The sequence below is a fragment of the Aquarana catesbeiana genome, linkage group LG10 (assembly GCF_042186555.1).
Source record: "Aquarana catesbeiana isolate 2022-GZ linkage group LG10, ASM4218655v1, whole genome shotgun sequence".
NCBI lineage: Eukaryota > Metazoa > Chordata > Amphibia > Anura > Ranidae > Aquarana > Aquarana catesbeiana.
This window is the reverse complement of record NC_133333.1, coordinates 77,686,479-77,710,563: the sequence shown is the minus strand read 5'-3', so window position 1 is coordinate 77,710,563 and position 24,085 is coordinate 77,686,479. Positions and strand designations below refer to the sequence as shown.

At 42.2% G+C, this 24,085-nt stretch overlaps 1 protein-coding gene across 8 annotated transcripts in view; it reads right to left on the bottom strand.

Annotated features, from left to right (window-relative positions):
• PPFIA3 (PTPRF interacting protein alpha 3) overlaps positions 1–24,085 on the bottom strand; it is a 715,578-nt gene that overhangs the window by 50,463 nt on the left and 641,030 nt on the right. For 5 of the 8 annotated variants that reach the window (XM_073602297.1, XM_073602300.1, XM_073602299.1 and 2 more), the window contains 3 exons: positions 10,275–10,337; positions 9,762–9,788; positions 679–854 (listed from right to left, as the gene is read on the bottom strand). In XM_073602297.1, the coding sequence (XP_073458398.1) occupies positions 679–854; positions 9,762–9,788; positions 10,275–10,337 (266 nt within the window). The remainder of the gene's footprint in view (positions 1–678; positions 855–9,761; positions 9,789–10,274; positions 10,338–24,085) is intronic. The other 3 variants (XM_073602301.1, XM_073602304.1, XM_073602303.1) reach the window with 2 other exon arrangements.

The following is a 24,085-nucleotide window of genomic DNA, read 5'->3' as shown; positions in this document are numbered from 1 at the left end:
ATTGGCTTTCAGAATTTAAAGTCTGATACATTAAAGTGATATTAAAGGTTCTTTCTTTTTTTATTTTTTATAATATACATGCTACACTTAGCTGCTCTGTGCAATAGTTTTGCACAGAGCAGCCCCGATTCCCTTCTTTTTGGGTACCCCGCTGGGCGGGCATGGCTCCGCCTCTTGACAAGTGCCCCCCAATAGCAAGCCACTTGCTATGGGGGCACTGGTGCATGCTCACTCCCAAGCCCTGCTCTATGTGTCCAAAAGGAAACACATAGAGCCACAGCTCGGAAACTGTACCTATAACTTGATAAAAAAATATTGTTCTATAGCAGGGATTATACATTCTACATGAATAATTATGCTACCAAAATTAGTGTGTGCTGTAAAATTGCCTCCAGCGTTGTTGCTGTTTCTTCTCGCCGGAGGCTACCATTTAAATCTTTAGGCTATCAGCATATTGGCTTATACATTTTCAGCACAGTGCCAAAAAATAGAGAGCAACTGAGCATGTTCGGAGCTGGGTGAGACAGTGTATTACTGGATTTTAAATAGTACATGTACTTATTTTTAATGTTTTACATAGCTATACCTGCAAAAGGAGCCAGCATGATGTGATTTAGCAGGACTTAATTTTTTAACTTATGTTCCACTTTAACAAAAGCAGGCTGGTATAGTACTGACCTGTGAAAGCTATCTACCATTTTAAGTTGTCCTCGAAGCTCTTTTTTGTTCAAGTGGTCTAACATTCTGGCATCCACTAAGGACTCCATAAAGTAGCTGCGATACTGGGGTAATCCAAGACTAGGTAGCCAGTCATTACCCACCCATTCATGATTCATGTCACCGTATGCCAGGATCTGTTCATGAAAAACAATGAGTAAGATAGGTAAGCCTCATCAACAAAAATAGAAAATACTCCTCAAAATTTTACCCAGTTAAGCTCCAGAATTCAACAAATCAAGAACCACACCACCTTGTGTTCTGGTAAACTAGATAGGAAACTACCACAATCTCTTCAAAAAAGGCAATCCGTTTTATTGCTTGTGTAAAACATGTAACATTTATTTATTACAGCAATATTAAAGAGACATGCCAACCCCTAAAAACAATTAAAATTATTCCACAACAAAATATTCCAAGCACACTTCCTGATCATTTTCATGAACCTGTTTGGCATGTGCATGATTGCACATTACCTTTACAAAGCATGTCATGCAATTAGCAAATTAACTGAAATGGTTACATACAACAATATGCGTGATGCTGATCTGTGAATACCCTAAATACTTTTTCAGCAATATATGGGTATGGGCTTCCCAGGATCTATCTAGTTTTACAATCTTCTTCTCTTTTCTTATGCCAGCAGTTATTACACTTAAATTAGTTTTGTATGTTGGCACTATATTGGTTAGGTGTTCATAGTTATGTTTGGTATATAGGTGGTTAGTGCACAATCAGACCACATTTTGTGGCCACCACTGGTATTATGATTACAGTATCTTACATATATCTTTTGTTAAATTTATAGAACCTGGCATCTCCCCAGACAGGCGCTCTTGCTGAATACTTTTTGGAGTTTATAAGTACAATTAGTTTATACTGTTACTACAGCTGTGAAATCTTTATTTACATGTACTTGTCAGTTTATACATCATCTTTAATCGGTACTTACATTTCAGAGGGCTCCTTGATGAGCTATATGGGATTTGTAATTGTTTATAGGAGGTAGAGTGTTATATCTCTTTTATATTTTCTGTACTGAATTATTGAGACATGTTTCACACAAGCAGTGCAACTCTTTTTTTGTAGGGAATTATGGTGGTTTAAAAACTACGGGTAGTTAAGCTTCAGTACCATTTTCATATTTAAGATTTGGGGCTAATATTCCAACAATATCTTTGTTATTGCTTACAATACAGACATAATATATACTGTATATTCAATTCTTTAAAACAAAAAAGCTTTCTTTCGTTGGCATTGACTTCTCAGTTATTTAATTTGATATATATCTTAAAGTAAAAAAAAAAAAAAATAGATGCTTCTATTCAAGTACTATCAGTGATAGTTTTCAATGGACCAGTGACAATATATAAAGTATGTCTGTTATTTTGTAACACTTGCACTACAAAACAAAAAAAGAACAAAAATTCCCCCCAAAACATTTCTATTTTCTAGGTTTGCTTCTGACAGAGGTGCCTAACATAAAGTATCAGTTGTGGTGTACATGTTGATTAGTTCAAAAAGAGCTGATGGCTATCACTTAGCTACATAGTTTGGGACCACAGCTGTCAGAATTATGTCAGGTCCCAGAAGTACACACACGAGGGAAATGAGAAGGACTCTAAAATGTAACAATAAAATTCTGGGCTCTTAACGGATTACAATTTAAAGTAATTTTAAACCCTTTTTTAAAATTAAAAAAAAAAAACCCCTAGGAGAAGCGCTCTCCCGGGATAGTTACCAGGGGGGTTACCTTGCGGGGGGCACTCCCGAGTCCAGCATTTGCGTCCATAGACACAAATGCTGGACTCGGCCCTGCCCCCGGCATCATTGGATTTGATTGACAGCAGCGGGAGCCAATGACTGCACTGCTATCAATCTGTCCAATCAAGAGCTGGGACCCGTGGAGAGAGGGAGAGCGCGTCGCTGATGGAAATCTGGGGCTCAGGTAAGTAAAACGGGGGGCTGGGGGGCCAGTCACTGCCAGGTGTTTTTTTACCCTAATGCATAGGATGCATTAAGGTGAAAAAACATAAGGGTTTACAACCCCTTTAAAGACAAGCGCATGATAAAACTTAAAGAGTATGTTACCCCAATGTTTCATATTCCTTTTTTCTTTTTCCTTTTGTCTATGTTTGACCACATAATTGTGTTAAAAAGTATTTTTATAGTGCTTCCTTTGTGTGAAATACCTGGTGATCCTGCCAGCCCCACTGCTCTATTTCAAACTGACCACACCAGGCATGAGAGCACATCCTTCCCAGCGTGGCCAGTTTTCTGGCTGTGCTGAGAGCACAACCTGCTTGTCCTCCAATGATCAGATGTGAGCTGACGCCCCCCCCCCCGCACAGCCATTCACTGGGAAGGTCAGTGTACTGCCGTTTCTCCAAGTAACAGGTAAAATGAATAATCTTTTACAAGGAATAGTCGTGCCACATTAATCATCATACTTGCAAAAGTAGTGTATTAATCATCACACTTGTAGTAGTGTATCATGTTAATTTCCTTCAGCACTTCTCCTGTTAGTTATTGCCCGAGGCTGTCATATTACTAAAGGTGAAGGCCAGGGAGGACAGTCAGCTCTTTGTTGAGAGCTCCGCTTGACTTCTCAGTCACACACATCTATATGTCACAATCTACAGCTTTAGTCCTGGTTCTGTATCTGGGCTCAGCAAGAGTGGGAGGCTGTCAGTAGCTGCACAGTCCCAGTATGCTAGGTCTCTCAGACCAAATGCAAACTGCTGGCGAAAGATGAGAGAGAAAGAAGTAGATAAATAAGATACAGGGCTGGGGCAAGGCGAAGGGCAGGAGGGGAAGCTGCCCTGGATGAAGTGTTTTCATGGGGAGTGGGGGGGGGTGGAAGAGGAGTAATGGGTGGAAGAATGCTGTCCCATCACTACAGGAGTTGACTTGGCCAGTGTTTCACTATCATTAAGAAAGCCAGCACCCTGGCCCAGGCCACAATTGTGTTATAATGGCATTTTGGCACTCGTTTAAAATCTGCATTCAGTATTCTAGAGTGGATTGAGTGGAGCAGTAATCCAGAGTGGCATTGAGGCACTGGCAACTTGGCAAGATTTTTCAGAGGCTCACCTGCATGTGTGTCCGATAAACAAGACACTTGCTTCCTCGCATCTGGTGCTGAGTTTGTTAAGTATTTTGTTAAGGGTGCCTATAAATGCTTGTCCACACCAGAACATGTGTACTGTAACACATAATTATGTGTTAAGAGGCATTGCATTAAGTAACTTATTTATTTTGAATGTGCTCTCAAATAGAGGTCGACCGATATATCGGCCGGCCGATATATCGGCCGATATTTGGTGTTTTTTACTTAATCGGCATCGGCCGATTGTGCTGATAAAAAAAGCCGATATAGCTTCAGCGCGACTTGCAAAATAGAAGTCAGTGCAAGTTGCCTGTGTGAAGCGACTTCTCCCCCTCTCTGGGCAGCCTGCCAAATCTGATAAAAAGAACCTGAAGGATACAATGTTTACACTTATGAATGAACTGAGCTCTGTGTGTAGAAGCTCTCAGTTTAACCATTTAAAGACTAAATCTTTTCTGACATTTGTTGCTTACAAGTAAAAAATCCTGTATTTTCTGCTAGAAAATCACTTAGAACCCCCAAACATTATATATATTTTTTTTAGCAGAGACCCTAGGGAATAGAATAGCAGTTGTTGCAATATTTTATGTCACACGGTATTTGCGCAGCGGTCTTTCAAATGCAATTAAAAAAAAAAAATACACTAATAAATTAAAAAAAAAACTAAACAGTAAATTTAGCCCATTTTTTTTCATCCAGAAGTTTTAATTACCTGTTTTTGTGTATTTAATATTTAAGAGAGGTGTTTTTTTTATATTTTTTTTTATCTAAATTCTACATACAAGTGAACTGATTGGAGGTTTGTTTTGTTTAATAAATGTTTAAATGTAAAAAATGTTCCGTATCACTGAAGGTTGCTTTCACACTGGAGCGGGCATGCGTTGACGGTAAAACGCTGCTAGTTTTAGCGGCTCTTTACCATCATTTTAGCAGCGCTATTCGGCTGCTAGCAGGGCGCTTATAACCCAGCTAGCGGCCGAGGAAGGAGTTAAATGCACCCCTGAAGCGCCGCTGCCGAAACGCTTTGCAGTCGCTTCGGCAGCAGTGCGCATTCATTTCAATGGGCAGGAGTGGTGGAGGAGCAGTATACACCGCTCCAAAGATGCTGCTTGCAGGACTTTTTTTTTTAACATCCTGCCAGCGCATCGCCTCAGTGTGAAAGCACTCGGGATAGCACACTGAGACTGCAGGGGAGCCGTTTTACAGGCACTTTACAGGCGCTATTTTTAGCCCAAAAGCACCTGAAAAACGCCCCAGTGTGAAAGGGGTCTAACTGTTAGATTTTATGAGATGAAGGTAAAAAATTAAAAAGAAAAAAAAAAAAAAAATCGGCCTAATATATCGGCATCGGCATCGGCCAGAGAAAAACCCATATCGGTCGACCTCTACTCTCAAAGCACAAAAACATAGGCCTGAACTATTTTTAAAATGTGGCACACCACAAGGTATAGAGCATTTGCATCCGTGTGCTGTGGTATGCTATAGTGTTTTGAATATATGTGCTGGGGTGCAATAATAAATTGCACCACAACACACATATGCACTATACACCGCGGTGCACATTCTATATTCCAAACCAGTGCAATCTGTGTGCTGCACTGTACATTACCTATTACACATCGCCTCACTCTGTGCACTGCACTGTAAATATTTTGCACCATTCCATTGCATGTTCTGGGATGGACGTCACCTATTCCATACCGCCTCATCCTCCATGCTGCCTCATCCTGTCTACTGTGAAAAGTATAAATACTCACGCTATGTGCTAAATAATAATGTAACTCATTTCCTGCAGCTGCTGTTCACTAAGTGCTATATCACTAACTCAAAGACAAATTTTACAGCGCATGCAGTACATTCACTATTAAACCAATCATAAAAAATATTATTAAGTGAAAAAAATTATACAGTTCTACTGATATTGTGACAGATGTCTAATGCCCCGTACACACGGTCGGACTTTGTTCGGACATTCCAACAACAAAATCTTAGGATTTTTTCCGACGGATGTTGGCTCAAACTTGTCTTACATACACACGGTCACACAAAGTTGTCGGAAAATCCGATCGTTCTAAACGCGGTGACGTAAAACACGTACGTCGGGACTATAAACGGGGCAGTGGCCAATAGCTTTCATCTCTTTATTTATTCTGAGCATGCGTGGCACTTTGTCCGTCGGATTTGTGTACACACGATCGGAATTTCCGACAACGGATTTTGTTGTCGGAAAATTTTATCTCCTGCTCTCCAACTTTGTGTGTCGGAAAATCCGATGGAAAATGTCCGATGGAGCCCACACACGGTCGGAATTTCCGACAACACGCTCCGATCGAACATTTTCCATCGGAAAATCCGACCGTGTGTACGGGGCATTAAAGTGGCGTTCCACCCAAGAGTAGAACTTCCGTTTTAAGGACACCTGACGCTCTGACATGCCACATTTGGCATGTCATTTTTTTGGGGGGGGGGCGGGTACCTAGTTTTAACAGGTACCCATCTCCCACTTCCGCTCTTGGGGCTGCGGCGCCGAGCGGAAGTTCTCCTCTCCCCTCTCCCTCCCTGCAATCTTCTGGGACACGTCACAGGTCACACGCAGTGCACACCCGGCTGTGAAGCTGTAAGCTGTAAGCTGTTACAGCCAGTTGCCCACACTTGCAATGCCAGCGCCATGGCGAGGAGAAGGAGAGAAGCTAGGCTTCGGGCGGCCGCATTGTTGGATCGTGGGACAGGCGAGTGTCTTTTTAATAAAAGTCAGCAGCTACACTTTTTGTAGCTGCTGACTTTTCAATAAACACAGAAATGGGTAGAACTCTGCTTTAATTTCAACAGTGATCTATTCAATAAACATCCATCCTCCAATAAAGTGCTCGGTGCTACAACAGTGGCACTTTGCTGGTGGTTTTTAACCCTTTTTCAGCCACTAGCGGGGGTTAAAAATGCCCCGCTAGCGGCCGAATAGCGCTGCTAAAACGACGGTAAAGGTCCACTTTTTAGCCCTGCTCACCAGAAAAAAATGGACCCTTAGCTTTCCGTTGTCCATGGAAAGCACGCCGGGCTGCGGCGAACCCAGGAGATTCCTACTATTACACAACGCCTGTTTTTCCCTGAAACTCTGTAAGTGGAATTTTAATTGCGCTGATAATACATTTTAAAAATACTACACTATGAGAATTCTCTCTTTTTATTGAGCACGGTGAAGATTCAAGCTGTTTACAGAAGCAGCAAGTTGGGGATTTAAAAGGACAGAGAAGATCTGTGGCACCCACACCGGACTGAAAAGCTGAGGGTCCATTTTTTCAGGTGAGTAAGGGTACAAGAGGGGTGTGTGCCACACTGCACATATTTACCTGGAGCACTTTGGAACTTTTACTATGAACTTTGGAGCACCAAGCACTTTGTTGGAGGATGGATGTTTATTGAATGGATCACTGTTGAAATTAGGACATCTGTCACAATATCAGTTGAACTATATCAATTTTTGCAATGTTTTTCATGTAATAATATTCTTTATAATTAGTTTAATAGTAAATGCACCGTGGTAGAATTTGTCAATGATGTCATCCTGTCATCTTGTCTATTGTGGCGTACATTCTCTGTTCCGCACCATTTCATTTTATGAACTGTAAATTCTCTATTCCGCAATGCCTTTTTCTGTATGCTGTGCTATACATTCCCTATTCAACAATGCCCCATTGAAAACTTAATATAACATTGCATATGTGGATCATAGTTCACAGTTAGCATATGAATTAATATTCAACTTGCAATGGCAAATAGTATGTGGAGCCCTGTGATTTCTAGTTACTGGTCTACTGCTACTCACAATCAGCAAAATGAGATTGGCCGAGGCAGAGAACAAGAGGGAGGTCCCATGATGTCACCATGTGCTTGTTGAGCCCAGTTGGTGGACCTGAAGCTCTGAAGTGACACTCAGACAAGTGTGATTGCAGCTGGGATCCCTGCTGCAGAACATGGTCAAGTACGCAGAATACAGAGGAGAGGGCTCAGATTGGCAACTTCACCTTGGGCACTAGATGACCTTATCTTGGCACTGAAAGATAGTGCCTTTGTAAGTTGAACTCCCGCTTCAATTTCTTCTGATACATCTGCACTTCTCATGTTTTTCCCTAGTCTCATTCTTGTTCTTCTTCCACTCCCTTGACAGCAGTATTTTTTTATTAGCCACCCCAGCTCTCACAAGACCTTCTCATTGCCCTGCTGAAACAGGGATTCTTGGCACAAGTTGAGTGCAGAGGATATAATAGAAATTCAGCTCAGCAGAGCAGGCTTCAAAACTGAATTGTTAAAATTTCAACAAAATAGGAAAATTTTACAGTCATACCATGAGAAGGTAACAGAATGTAACCTAGCGGTATCACTTTTCAGTCCCCAGCCTGCTGACTGAATAATGAAAAAGCTGATTATAAAAAACCCCACTAAGACCCCTTTCACACTGCAGCGCCCGGCCGTTAGCACTAAAGAGCTGCACGTTTCTGCGCCGCTTTTTGGGAGCTAGGAGGGCGGTTTTTACCTTAAAAACAAGGTAAAAAGTCCTGTTTTCAGGCGCTTTCAAATGACTTTTAAGACATTTTGGAAGCCCTGCCCATTCATTGCAACCCGCCCCAAAGATGCTGCTTGCATGACTGGGAGGCGCTTTTCAGAGGCTATTTCTAGCGCTAAAGCACAAGAAAACCGCCTCAGTGTGAAAGGGGTCTAAGTCTTTAGCGCTGTTTTAGCGGTGCTTTTGTGGTGCTTTTCGCCCGCCAGCGGGGCGGTTTTTACCTTGAAAGCAAGGTTAAAAAGTCCAGTTTTGTGGAGCTTTCAAAGCACTTATAAGGCACTTTGGAAGCGCTGCCCATTCTTTGGAAAGGGCAGGCCGTTTTGGGAGCGCTATTTACAGCGCTCCCAACCCGCCCCAAAGATGCTGCTTGCAGGACTTTTTGTAACGTTCCACAAGCGCACCGCCCCAGTTTTAAAGGACACACTGCAATGAATGGGAGGCGGTTTTCAGGCGCTTTTCAGAGGCTATTTCTAGCAGTAAAGTGCATAAAAACCGCCTCAGTGTGAAAGGGGTCTAATGTTGTCACCTCAGTGCTCTGTTTGCGGCGTTAGACCAACTGCACTCCACAAGATAACAGTGTCTGATTAGCTCACTGTGGTCTACCCTCTCTGCTGTTGTGCACTAAATGCCATTATGAAGACATATTTGTGTATATGGTTTTAATACGTACATAACTGGATCAAAGAGCTTCGCTTATACTTGCTTGGCATTAAACTGTAAACATTTCTGTGAGGTCTGTATATTTATACCTCAGTCACCATTATTTTGAGTGTTTTTATATATGCAAAAAATGGCAAGCCATAATGAAAATTGGCACAGGCTGGAAAAAATGGGCAGCGAATGTATTGATATAGGGGTGAATTCATATACATTTTTTTCCTAAGGCGCAATTATCTCTGGTTAGAAAGCCACATAGTGGGTTCAAAATTATTTTCTAATAGATATTTTCACTTTCCTTATTCAACAAGGGTGTAAGGAAAATTATTTCACATGTATTGCCATTCCTATGATTTTTCCTAGCTCAATATGATCACAATGTTTGTACAGTGCTACTGCTATGACAGCAACGCAAATTAGTGAGCACTGTGGCTGGCATATTGTGTGTATCTTCTGCCTCTCTTAGGCATTATATTATATTTAATGTGTATGTCTTTAGCCCTTTGGATACACTGGAGGCCAGAAGTAAGCCCACAAAATATAGCATGTTTTTTTAACACAACTACATGTAACAGTATGCACATACAACAGTAGGTGTTCTGTGACACTGCTAAGAGCTTTCACCTATCATCTGTTTAATCAGGAGCAGTTATAATAACAATTTAGATGTGAATAATTATTTTCTTTTGGAGATAACCTTACAACAAACCCACCTACCTGTTCCCAGCTGATTTCCTTAGTCTCCTGACAGTGGTTAGGTTGTTAAAAAGAACAAATCAGAAAGTCAAGTGGTGAGCAAGCAGCAATAAGAGAACTAGTTCAGCAGACATATAGGCAAACATTAACTTACACGTATATTAGAAGCATTTAAAGCACATGCAGTGAGTGGGAAAAAAAGATGGATGCAGAGGGGAGCAGGGTATGCATCTTCAAGAGAGTTTTAACTATGATTATGTTGAATTTTCATGTGAGTTCAGAGGTATAAATGGCACAAATGAGACTTTCTATGCAGGGTCACTGATACCTGTTTCTATACAACAAATTGATTGCCAAGGCAGACCCAAAGCATTGTATTATATCTCCTAGTTTGCCTTGGAATACCCCAAAAATGCAAAAGCCACATAGGAGAGGTATGGTTTGCTTTGTCCGACAACCATCATTAACAAACAAAAATGGGTACTGAAAATTAAATAATGATGATGAACAGAGTAAAAAAGATTGACAGCTTACAGGTTTGGTTGTTGCCGTTAATGTTTCCATCTCTTCATGAGTCATCCAGACATTGCCTGTTGACTAGATGGAAAATTGGAATGAGGAGGTTAGTGCACAGATCTAATAAAAACACATGCATAACTGGTTTTCTAGTCCTTAGGTGACATATCTGTGGTGGTCATGTCGTTACAATACCCTTACAATATAATACAGCTACATATTTGAGGGCGCTATTAAGGGAAGGTAATGGTAAATTCTCAAAATTGAAAACTTCCAATCCCAAGACAATGGGGGATGCATCTTAAAAATCGGTTCTGCCCATTTATGAAGGTAAGGGATTGTCAAAAAAAAGGAAGCAGAGCTTGCCATTGTCATAGGGAACAAGCAGCAATGGGAAAAGTAAATTTACAAAATAGGGACTTTAAAGGCATAAGAGAGTAACAATTATTTGCATTAAGATTCAAAGTTGAATTATATTAGTTTACAAAAAGTAGAAAAACATTAACTATGAAAAAATACAATACACAGTAAAAAGAATGGGTTACATATAACTGCACCATATTTATACATAACATCTATCCAATGTTTATAAAATGAGTTGCATCAACGCATCCAATTTTACAAAATACCATTTAACAGATAGAAGGCCTTCTACTTTATTGTGTCTTCAGCAACATGAAAAAACACCAACCATTCAAACTGAATTTTCAGGAAATGCCTTTTAGTTGTATGCAGTTTTCGATGGGAGCTTGTTGTCGGAAAATCCGACCGTGTGTAGGCTCTATTGGACATTTTCCGTCAGAATTTCCGACAAACAAAATTTGAGATCTGGATCTCAAATTTTCCGACAGCAAAATCCGTTCTCATAAATTCCAATCGTGTGTACACAATTCCGACGCACAAAGTTCCATGCATGCTCTCAATTAAGTACGAGACAGAAGCGCTCGTTCTGGTAAAACTAGCGTTTGTAATGGAGATAGCACATTCGTCACGCTGCAGATTTTAAAATCTTTTAATGCAGCGCATTCTCTTCTTCTTTATAATGCTAGAATAATGAAGTTGTTTTGCTGCTGATATTCACACAGAGTTCTGACAAACTGATTTCTTTATTATTTTTCGTGATCTTATGAATATTTTTTTTTTTCGTCAGATCTCCATAATAATGTTTAGCATTTTTGTTTATATATATATATATATATATATATATATATATATATATATATATATATATATATATATATATATATATATATGTATATATATTTTTTTCCAGATCTCCTATTTTTTTTTTTTATAGTGATCTCCATCATTTTTTCTTGCGTTGTGTGTCAAGTTACCACAACACCATTATTATCTTGTATTTTTAACCTCAAGGAGGTTGGTGTTGGTGTCCCTTGTTAATTTAACATTGCATTTTTGAAATGTACCTGCCTACTCACAAACAAACTGTCCTTTTTGAAGTAAAACAGATAGGCAAGTATTTAAGAAAAATAGCCATTTATTCTGGGTCATAACAAAATAAGGAGGAAGGCAACGCTGGAGAAACTGGTGAAATTTGCGAAGCCTTTGTACCCCAGGGCAAACATCAATTATTTTACAGTCAAAATTGGTAGCCTGAGGAGTCCTTATAATAGTGAGCACAATCCGGTCCAGGACTACAAGAGATCAGGAACAGCAGCAGATGACATATCTGTCCCCAGGCTGTGGTCTTACAACAGCCTGCATCTTTTGTCAGACCAGACGGAACCCAGGCCATCACTTTCTTGTCTTCCTTCCACGCTTGCTTTCAGGCTGTGGCTCTGGTGTTGTAGTTGTGGCAGGAGGTGGAGGAGGAGGAGGAGGAGGACCATGGTTGAACTCACAAACGTGGCTTTGGCTTGTGAGTTCGCCCCTCAACCGCTTATTTAGGGCTTGTAATATAACTTCCTCACATAAGAGGCGTTGGCCCTCCTCCATTTCCTGCATTTTGCAGGCTGCCATTTAGGCATAGTCCTCTTGAATATTGGGGGGGGGGGTTCTGAGGGCCGCAGTAGCCTTCTGAAATAGGCCAAGTGCTGCCTCCTCCAGGTTACTCCTCTTCCTGGGCAGGTTACTGGGCCCGGCCACCTCCTGGCTGCCACTTACCCCCGCCACCTCCTGGCTGCCACTTTCCACAGCCTCCTCCTGGCTGAGACTTTCCTGTGTATGAAAAAGGGACATAGTTTTAGTTTTTGGTTCATCAATCACACACAATTTTCAGCTCATGACTGTTGCAAATTGAATGTTAATAAATAGAAAAGACTATCATTCTGATCCCAGCATTTTTCATTCTTGTCCCAATCATTTGTGGCCACTACTGTCTATTGATATGTAAAACACTTTGTAAAATCACAAATTACTGATCAATAATAACATCTAGTTAACATCATTAATTATTTGACTAGAAATATGTTGAACAATCCTATACCTGGCTCAAGCTGGGCTCCACCACTTCTTCCTGGCTGGAAGGCCCAGGTTGGACGTCGGAAGCCTCAGCTGGGGTGGAAGGAAGCCTTGAAGGAAGACTGGAGAGTGCTGGCCTGGGTTCAGTCTGGCCTGCCAGAAAATGCAGTCTGTCATAGTACCACAGCCTGGGGACATAAATGTCATCTGCTGCAGCTCTTGATCTCTGGGAATCCTGGACCTTCTTGTGCTCCCTATGTAAAGTGCTCCTCATGCCACCAATTAAAGCCTTTAAATATTGGATGTCTGCCGTGGGGATCACCGGCTTCACAAATTCCAGCAATTGATTCAGCGATGCCTTCCTCTTTGTTTTATTGTTATAAAAGGGGTGGTTTACCTGCCACAGGCAGGGCAGCTCCCTGTACATATCAATGAATATGGGGATCATTCAATAGATCAATTTTCTCTGCAAGACACGACACAAGACAAACCCTAATGTCAGGCTAAACTCTCCTAATCTTGTCCCAATATAGGCCTCAATCTATAAGCAGTATAGGCCACTGATGCACCAAGTTAAAATTGTACCTTCGTTCTAACGATCGGCGCTTCCGATATTCCAATACATACGACGCACGCGTGTTGTGCTTTATATACACTGCGCATGTGTGAAACTCCGCCCACCCCTGATGTTCTTTCTAGTTTATTCCCCGCCCCTTGTCTTTCGGCACAGTGGGAGAGCACATGGCGGAGAAAGAGCAAGTGCATGCAGAGGAGAGCAGCAACGACGAAAGCCCGGAGCCACGAACGTCCCAATCCCGGAGGAGATTTAGGGCCTCAAATATGTCCTTTATAGAGATGGTGGACATCTTGAAGAGGGCCGACTATGATGGGAAGCATGGACCTTAGCCAAACCCAAATGTCAGAATAGCCAAGATCATGGCTAAAGATGTGAAAAGTCTGCACAGGAATTTTGAGGTATGATGCTCCAAGGATCAACTGAGAAAACGCTACTTAGACCTGAAATTGAGGGAGCAGGATCAATACAGAAATATCAAGAGAGTTCTTCAAAAAAGTAAGTAGTTGTCGTGTGTTCCTATTATCATTATTATACTTGCATGCTGCTCCATGTACATCGTTTATTCGACCACTAATACGATGTTTTTGGCAGATACAGGTTAACTACATTTGTTCAGGCCTATTTGTATTAAAATAAGTTTATGACGTTGTCTAGATGGGTTTGTACTAGAATGAAATGCAAACTTGATTCAATGTAAGGAGGGTACACTCAGCAGCTGTTTACACATCTGGACGCAGGAGCACTAGTGTGGGACACCAGAACAAACTTTTTAGGGTGTCCCACACAGGTGCTCCAGTGGATACTAGGGGGTGTCTCCATGTGTGAAAATTGTACAAAAAAGGTAAGTATTCCAGCTTTAGAAAGGCAAAAAAATAATGTCTTCAGCTTGGAACTCTGCCAAAAAAGACAATTGTACGACACTTCCAAGCAATGTTTCATATTACTATTTCTGGCCTCAAATATCTGTGTGCCAAGTATACCTCTTTTTTATTCACATAGGGGAGAAAAGACTCGGGACATCTGAGGACACCAAGGAACCCCCACCTCCGAATAAAAAGCACATCCCCACACCACAACCAGAAGATGTGGAGGAAGGAGGGGTTTATGAAGTGGGCGAAATAGTGACCACAACAGGTGAGTGTCTGAGACCAGAGCTTCAGGTAATAGATGGATGCCTGCATATTTATAATACATGGTGTATATCATAAAAAGAGAGAAGGAGAAGGGGGGGGGATAGGGATAACCCCTCCTCAAATAAATGGGACTTTAGAGGAAAATACTGAGTCTAGTAGGTGAAAATCAAACAAGTTTGATAAAAAAATTAACAATATTTATTGAGATATGATTAAAAGTAGCATTGTCAAAATATATACAGACATATGACCATCCAGTAGTAAATTTCAAAATTCATACGTGACTAAAGCCAACATGTTTCGCAAAAGGATTTTCGCTTCATCAGGGCTAGACACGATGTCATTGATTCATTTAAACTGTGTAAACAATGAACAGTCTCAAATTACATAATGGTCATACATGAAATCAAATCATAACAATAGAAAAACATTGATTACATAGAGTTATTGCTCACCTACTATTAAAATTTTTCAAAAGAATAAGGCTATTACCACCATTCACCGGACATCAACCGCTGAACCAACCGGTACGGATTGTCCCTGGGTGCCAGATCCCAGACGGACAATACCAGTAGGAGGACTGGACCACACACTTAGGGCAATATAGACTGGTAACCCGTACTGAAACAAAGACGGGAAACCCATAAGTTCCTCTGATTAAGAATAAATCATACACAGTACTAACGACGACCATTGACGGTCAGACATATCTAATATATTGTATGTTAACGGAGTTTTGATACGACGCCCACATAGGTACATTATATATAAGGTATATTTGTAGTATATATAGTATTTAAAAGACATCTACACCAGGATGGGGGAGGGGGGGATGGGGGGGAATTGTTTGGGGTGCGGGACAGAGCCCGCCAGTAAATTGCTTGGGATACCTTTATCTTTTATTGCAGGGAGGGAGAGAACAGTCTTCCCAATTTGTGATAAATGACCATTACATATACCATGCCTGTATCCATAATGTCCCAGTATAGTGATTTTAAATAGGACAAATGATCCAAGTGAGGCAGCAGGTCTAAAGTGATCCAAGAGAAGCGCCAAGCCTATAGTGATAGTGGTGCAAGGACCCTGTTAATAAATTGTCCCTTACATTATAGCAGTAATCCCACAGTTAAAGATATATCCAAACAAAGCAAAGCAAGCGCGTCCAAATATATCTCAACTTACCCCTGAGTGTAGAGATAGAGGGAGAGGAGCTGTAATGGCTCCTAATCAGATGGTTGTGTGTCCGCCCGTCACGATGGATGGCTGCAGGATGCGTCTATCAGACAGCACCGGTGCCTCCATCTTTTGAATGGTGCGGTCCCACCGGAAGCAATCAGGTCAGAGTTGACCTCCGGCATTGCTTCCGGTCCGGACGTCCCTGCCAGGATGCGCGCGCATCAGGGGGGGCGGACGCATGCGCATTCCACCCCCCAGGATGCGCGCGCATTGCCCATACTTCGCCGATGGCGTGAAGGGCACATAGGGGCGGAAGAAAAACAGCTCCGCCCCCTAAGCAGGGACGTCCGAGTCCCCCCACCTAAGGCATCCGTTTCCAGCAGGCAGCAGGAGCGGTCCAGGAGCATGGCAGAGAGCATATATAGTGGTCCAACATGGACCAAATACCTTGAGTTTGATATATGAACATTTATAAACAACAACAAAAAATAAATAAAAATACAATACAAAAATCATATATGCATGGTTCCATGAGGACCCTGTTAATAAATTGTCCCTTACATTATAGCAGTAATCCCACAGTTAAAGATATATCCAAACAAAGCAAAGCAAGCGCGTCCAAATATATCTCAACTTACCCCTGAGTGTAGAGATAGAGGGAGAGGAGCTGTAATGGCTCCTAATCAGATGGTTGTGTGTCCGCCCGTCACGATGGATGGCTGCAGGATGCGTCTATCAGACAGCACCGGCGCCTCCATCTTTTGAATGGTGCGGTCCCACCGGAAGCAATCAGGTCAGAGTTGACCTCCGGCATTGCTTCCGGTCCGGACGTCCCTGCCAGGATGCGCGTGCATCAGGGGGGGCGGACGCATGCGCATTCCACCCCCCAGGATGCGCGCGCATTGCCCATACTTCGCCGATGGCGTGAAGGGCACATAGGGGCGGAAGAAAAACAGCTCCGCCCCCTAAGCAGGGACGTCCGAGTCCCCCCACCTAAGGCATCCGTTTCCAGCAGGCAGCAGGAGCGGTCCAGGAGCATGGCAGAGAGCATATATAGTGGTCCAACTTGGACCAAATACCTTGAGTTTGATATATGAACATTTATAAACAACAATAAAATAAACAACAATAAAATAAATAAAAATACAATACAAAAATCATATATGCATGGTTCCATGAGTAATGTTCCAATCTAGTCAATCATAATTTAGGTGAAGCAGAGGGAAACAAGGAGGGTCAGGGCCAGTCAGCCTAAATTCCTATCATCACATATGGAAAGTAATACCATCTAGTGGGTATGGATATATCATTTGTGAGGCTATATAGCTGAAGGTGGGTGAGGGCCTGCCTACGGTATCCTGTATGTATCATAAGTGGCAAACATATGTATATAAAGACACGTAGCAAATTTTACATGTGATTTCAGCTATCTCTTTATAACTTGATAGTTTACTACAGAAAAACCATCACAGAAAGGGCTGGAATGAGAGTGCAGTGTTGAGGCCAGGCGGATAAGTCGCACGTTGGTTAAATATCCACCTGGCCTCACGCTGCAATATTATTTTATCCACATTCCCACCCCTCTCTAGGTCAGGTATAACCTCCAAAGCAAAGAAGGACACATAGCTGGGGTCGAAGCTATGTCGTAGACCAATATGTTTACAAATGGGGGTGTAAAGTAGCCCTGCGTCTAAATAATATAAGTGGTCCTGAATTCTTCTAGCAAATGGACGCTTTGTTTTGCCTATATAAAATGCACCACCACGGCACATAGCTAAATACACAATGCCCGTTGTGGTGCAATCGGCATAGCCTTTAAGCTTGTGAAAGCCTCCTCTTGGAAGAGAGCACCCACTCCCTTCTTTAATCCATGGACAGAATTGACAATGTCCACATTTGAAGGTGCCATTCCCACCCTCCGCCCCTACTAGGAGTGTCAGGGGTTGCAGGTGACTATGAACTAAGGCGTCTCTGATGGAACGTGATTTCCTGTAAGTAATTTGTGGCACATTGGCCACATATTTTGAGATGACTGGATCCTCAGATAAAAAGTGCCAATTGTTACCAATCAAATTTCAAATTTCCTGTTGATGGGCTGTGAATGTTGTGATTAGTTTTGTAGTAGGATGTGGGTCACGTGCTTTATGTTTGAAAATAAGAGTGTCACGTAAATTCTGTTTGGCCCGCTGGTAGGCCCTCTTTAGAACTTTTTTACTGTAACTTTGGCTGAGCAGTCTGTCATAGAGTGCTTTGGCTTCTCTTTCGAAATCCTCGTTCCTAGCACAATTCCGTCGTAGTCGGAGGTACTGACTGTAGGGTATACTGTATATCAGTGTACGAGGATGGGAGCTGGAAAAGTGCAGGATAGTATTCCCAGCCGTCTCCTTTCTGTACAATGTACTGAAAATGGAGCCATCCTCTCTGAGAACAAGTCGTAAATCCAAGAACTGGATAGTCGTTGTGTCGAATTGAATGGTAAACTTGAGATTAAATTTGTTATGAGAGAGAAGTTCCATAAAGCTGTTGAGTAGCTCAGCCGACCCGTCCAGATGAGGAGGACATCATCGATGTACCTCCGCCACAGAAGAATATGGCGGAGGTACATCGCGGCCTCCTCACTAGAAAAAAGAGTGCGTTCCCATCCCCCCAGGTACAGGTTGGCGTACGATGGGGCACAAGATGTCCCCATCGCTACCCCCTGCACCTGGAGGTAGGTAACGCCATTGAAAAGAAACATATTATTGGTGAGAATATGTTCCAATAAGACTGTAATGAATTGACCCAACTCCCAGCTGTCGGTATCTCTTTCTCTCAAGAACTCCGCAATTGTTGCCACACCTTGCGTATGTGGTATACTTGAATATAGGGCCTCTATATCGATTGCCGCCAGGATCGTTCCCGGAGGCACAGTAAGTCCTTCAAGGATTTTGAGTAATTCCAACGTATCCTTCAGATATGATGGCAAACTTGTAACATGCGGGCGTAGGTAGCCATCCACATACTGACTAGCAGTCTGGGTATGGCTACCTATTCCCGAAACAATTGGGCTTCCCGGAGGTTTGGAGATGTTCTTGTGGACTTTGGGTAGTGAGTAGAAAGTCGGTGTTACCGGCCACTTCACCTCAAGAAACTCACGGGTATCTCCATCGATCAGGCCTTGGGAGTGTGCCCGATCGATAATGGATACATAGCGTAATCTCGCTTCGGTGAGTCTCTGAGGTGGGACCTGCTGATGCCATTCGTGGTTGTTAAGTATATCTAAACACATTTCGATGTCATTATCCTTATTCATCACCACCACATTTCCTCCTTTATCCGATGGGCCGGGACTAGACGTGATTAACTTATCATCATATCATCTTACATCAACTGAACTGGAGGTCCTGAGGCTGGGACTTAGTTTTTGCCCCTCACAGCAAGTGGACAAGTTTACTCTTGTCAAGGATTTACATATGTTCGCAAGAAACCTTACATATAAATACATATTTGATACTGACAAGGGCAAAACGTTGAATAGAGATGAAGACCTATATAAGGGATTCAAGGTACAAGATTTCAGGGCACTTAAAACCTTAATTCAATTATTGGATGAAAACGAGGGCTATGGAAATTCAGAAAGTTCCTCGTCTGAGGAGGAAGAAATAGGTCCAAGTATACCTTTAAGACCTTTGAAATTTAAAAACAAGTCTCAGAAGTTCCCAAACCTCCAAACATGCCCAGCCGTATGGGCCTTCCCAAAACAAACTATGATACAAATAGAAGCCATACAATTCCCAAAATATAATATAAAGAATCTGTCATCGGTACAACAGTCGGCTCTGGAAAATCTGATGAGTAGGGAGGAACTGGTAATTAAACCATCGGATAAAGGAGGAAATGTGGTGGTGATGAATAAGGATAATTACATCGAAATGTGTTTAGATATACTTAACAACCACGAATGGTATCAGCAGGTCCCACCTCAGAGACTCACCGAAGCGAGATTACGCTATGTATCCATTATCGATCGGGTACACTCCCAAGGCCTGATCGATGGAGATACCCGTGAGTTTCTTGAGGTGAAGTGGCCGGTAACACCGACTTTCTACTCACTACCCAAAGTCCACAAGAACATCTCCAAACCTCTGGGACGCCCAATTGTTTCGGGAATAGGTAGCCATACCCAGACTGCTAGTCAGTATGTGGATGGCTACCTACGCCCGCATGTTACAAGTTTGCCATCATATCTGAAGGATACGTTGGAATTACTCAAAATCCTTGAAGGACTTACTGTGCCTCCGGGAACGATCCTGGCGGCAATCGATATAGAGGCCCTATATTCAAGTATACCACATACGCAAGGTGTGGCAACAATTGCGGAGTTCTTGAGAGAAAGAGATACCGACAGCTGGGAGTTGGGTCAATTCATTACAGTCTTATTGGAACATATTCTCACCAATAACATGTTTCTTTTCAATGGCGTTACCTACCTCCAGGTGCAGGGGGTAGCGATGGGGACATCTTGTGCCCCATTGTACGCCAACCTGTACCTGGGGGGATGGGAACGCACTCTTTTTTCTAGTGAGGAGGCCGCGATGTACCTCCGCCATATTCTTCTGTGGCGGAGGTACATCGATGATGTCCTCCTCATCTGGACGGGGTCGGCTGAGCTACTCAACAGCTTTATGGAACTTCTCTCTCATAACAAATTTAATCTCAAGTTTACCATTCAATTCGACACAACAACTATCCCGTTCTTGGATTTACGACTTGTTCTCAGAGAGGATGGCTCCATTTTCAGTACATTGTACAGAAAGGAGACAGCTGGGAATACTATCCTGCACTTTTCCAGCTCCCATCCTCGTACACTGATATACAGTATACCCTAAAGTCAGTACCTCCGACTACGACGGAATTGTGCTAGGAACGAGGATTTCGAAAGAGAAGCCAAAGCACTCTATGACAGACTGCTCAGCCGAGGTTACAGTAAAAAAGTTCTAAAGAGGGCCTACCAGCGGGCCAAACAGAATTTACGTGACACTCTTATTTTCAAACATAAAGCACGTGACCCACATCCTACTACAAAACTAATCACAACATTCACAGCCCATCAACAGGAAATTCGAAATTTGATTGGTAACAATTGGCACTTTTTATCTGTGGATCCAGTCATCTCAAAATATGTGGCCAATGTGCCACAAATTACTTACAGGAAATCACGTTCCATCAGAGACGCCTTAGTTCATAGTCACCTGCAACCCCTGACACCCCTAGTAGGGGCGGAGGGTGGGAATGGCACCTTCAAATGTGGACATTGTCAATTCTGTCCATGGATTAAAGAAGGGAGTGGGTGCCCTCTTCCAAGAGGAGGCTTTCACAAGCTTAAAGGCTATGCCGATTGCACCACAACGGGCATTGTGTATTTAGCTATGTGCCGTTGTGGTGCATTTTATATAGGCAAAACAAAGCGTCCATTTGCTAGAAGAATTCAGGACCACTTATATTATTTAGACGCAGGGCTACTTTACACCCCCATTTGTAAACATATTGGTCTACGACATAGCTTCGACCCCAGCTATGTGTCCTTCTTTGCTTTGGAGGTTATACCTGACCTAGAGAGGGGTGGGAATGTGGATAAAATAATATTGCAGCGTGAGGCCAGGTGGATATTTAACCAACGTGCGACTTATCCACCTGGCCTCAACACTGCACTCTCATTCCAGCCCTTTCTGTGATGGTTTTTCTGTAGTAAACTATCAAGTTATAAAGAGATAGCTGAAATCACATGTAAAATTTGCTATGTGTCTTTATATACATATGTTTGCCACTTATGATACATACAGGATACCGTAGGCAGGCCCTCACCCACCTTCAGCTATATAGCCTCACAAATGATATATCCATACCCACTAGATGGTATTACTTTCCATATGTGATGATAGGAATTTAGGCTGACTGGCCCTGACCCTCCTTGTTTCCCTCTGCTTCACCTAAATTATGATTGACTAGATTGGAACATTACTCATGGAACCATGCATATATGATTTTTGTATTGTATTTTAATTTTTTTGTTGTTGTTGTTTATAAATGTTCATATATCAAACTCAAGGTATTTGGTCCATGTTGGACCACTATATATGCTCTCTGCCATGCTCCTGGACTGCTCCCGCTGCCTGCTGGAAATGGATGCCTTAGGTGGGGGGACTCGGACGTCCCTGCTTAGGGGGCGGAGCTGTTTTTCTTCCGCCCCTATGTGCCCTTCACGCCATCGGCGAAGTATGGGCAATGCGCGCGCATCCTGGGGGGTGGAATGCGCATGCGTCCGCCCCCCCTGATGCGCGCGCATCCTGGCAGGGACGTCTGGACCGGAAGCAATGCCGGAGGTCAACTCTGACCTGATTGCTTCCGGTGGGACCGCACCATTCAAAAGATGGAGGCGCCGGTGCTGTCTGATAGACGCATCCTGCAGCCATCCATCGTGATGGGCGGACGCACAACCATCTGATTAGGAGCCATTACAGCTCCTCTCCCTCTATCTCTACACTCAGGGGTAAGTTGAGATATATTTGGACGCGCTTGCTTTGCTTTGTTTGGATATATCTTTAACTGTGGGATTACTGCTATAATGTAAGGGACAATTTATTAACAGGGTCCTTGCACCACTATCACTATAGGCTTGGCGCTTCTCTTGGATCACTTTAGACCTGCTGCCTCACTTGGATCATTTGTCCTATTTAAAATCACTATACTGGGACATTATGGATACAGGCATGGTATATGTAATGGCCATTTATCACAAATTGGGAAGACTGTTCTCTCCCTCCCTGCAATAAAAGATAAAGGTATCCCAAGCAATTTACTGGCGGGCTCTGTCCCGCACCCCAAACAATTCCCCCCCATCCCCCCTCCCCCATCCTGGTGTAGATGTCTTTTAAATACTATATATACTACAAATATACCTTATGTATAATGTACCTATGTGGGCGTCGTATCAAAACTCCATTAACATACAATATATTAGATATGTCTGACCGTCAATGGTCGTCGTTAGTACTGTGTATGATTTATTCTTAATCAGAGGAACTTATGGGTTTCCCGTCTTTGTTTCAGTACGGGTTACCAGTCTATATTGCCCTAAGTGTGTGGTCCAGTCCTCCTACTGGTATTGTCCGTCTGGGATCTGGCACCCAGGGACAATCCGTACCGGTTGGTTCAGCGGTTGATGTCCGGTGAATAGTGGTAATAGCCTTATTCTTTTGAAAAATTTTAATAGTAGGTGAGCAATAACTCTATGTAATCAATGTTTTTCTATTGTTATGATTTGATTTCATGTATGACCATTATGTAATTTGAGACTGTTCATTGTTTACACAGTTTAAATGAATCAATGACATCATGTCTAGCCCTGATGAAGCGAAAATCCTTTTGCGAAACACGTTGGCTTTAGTCACGTATGAATTTTGAAATTTACTACTGGATGGTCATATGTCTGTATATGTTTTGACAATGCTATTTTTAATATCTCAATAAATATTGTTAATTTTTTATCAAATTTGTTTGATTTTCACCTACTAGACTCAGTATTTTCCTCTAAAGTCCCATTTATTTGAGGAGGGGGTATCCCTATTTCCCCCTCCCCCCTTCTCCTTCTCTCTTTTTATGATATACATTAACCAGGGATTGGAAAAATCATCTGAGATATCCCCTGATATAGTCCAACCATCTTCCTCTAACATAATACATGGTGTGTTTTTTTATTTTAGGTGATGTGGATGTTGTGGAAGAAGATTCGCATTTCACAAGTGCAAGTGCACACGTACTCATCGGGGAGATCATGGTGCGTAATCGTAATTTACCAAAGATGAAGGAAGACATCAATGATATTGAAAAAAGACTCAAAAACATCATTGATGTTTTAGGCCGAACCTAAAGTCTTAATTTTTTTGATATTTTTCACCAATGTTTTAAGTATCTTGAAAGCCCAATTTTGAAGATGCACATAGTGTGTCCACATGTGCTATCTGCCATCACGGGTTATCAATGTACGCGTTTGGTGGGTGCAACCCCTTCCTCGCAACTAAAGTAGCTGAGAGGAAGGGGTTGCACCCCTGAAACACGTCCATTGATCCCCCATGATGGGAGCTAGCACATGTTGACATTAGGCATGGGATCAGGAGGGAAATACCCATTTTGACTCTCAATTTGTGTGCATCTTCAAAATTTGGCTTTCACAAGGGTGACATCACCCCATCTGATGAAGGCAAGATCAACACAGTTTGGACATACTAATGTCTGATATTGCCTTCACTTTGTCAAAGTTGAACTTTGTAAGTTCCTGAGTTGTGTATTGTTTTATGGTTTTAAACATGCCTGTTTTAACACAAAAAAGGCTATTTGTACTGTCAAAAACAAAAAATGTTATTACTAAAATATGTTGGTTTGTTCAAAAACCCTTTTCTAACGCACAAGTGAATGTGCACAGAGTAAAACGTTTTCTACTCAACAATGTGTGGCTTCTTTCAATGCTCAATATCATTTTTTGG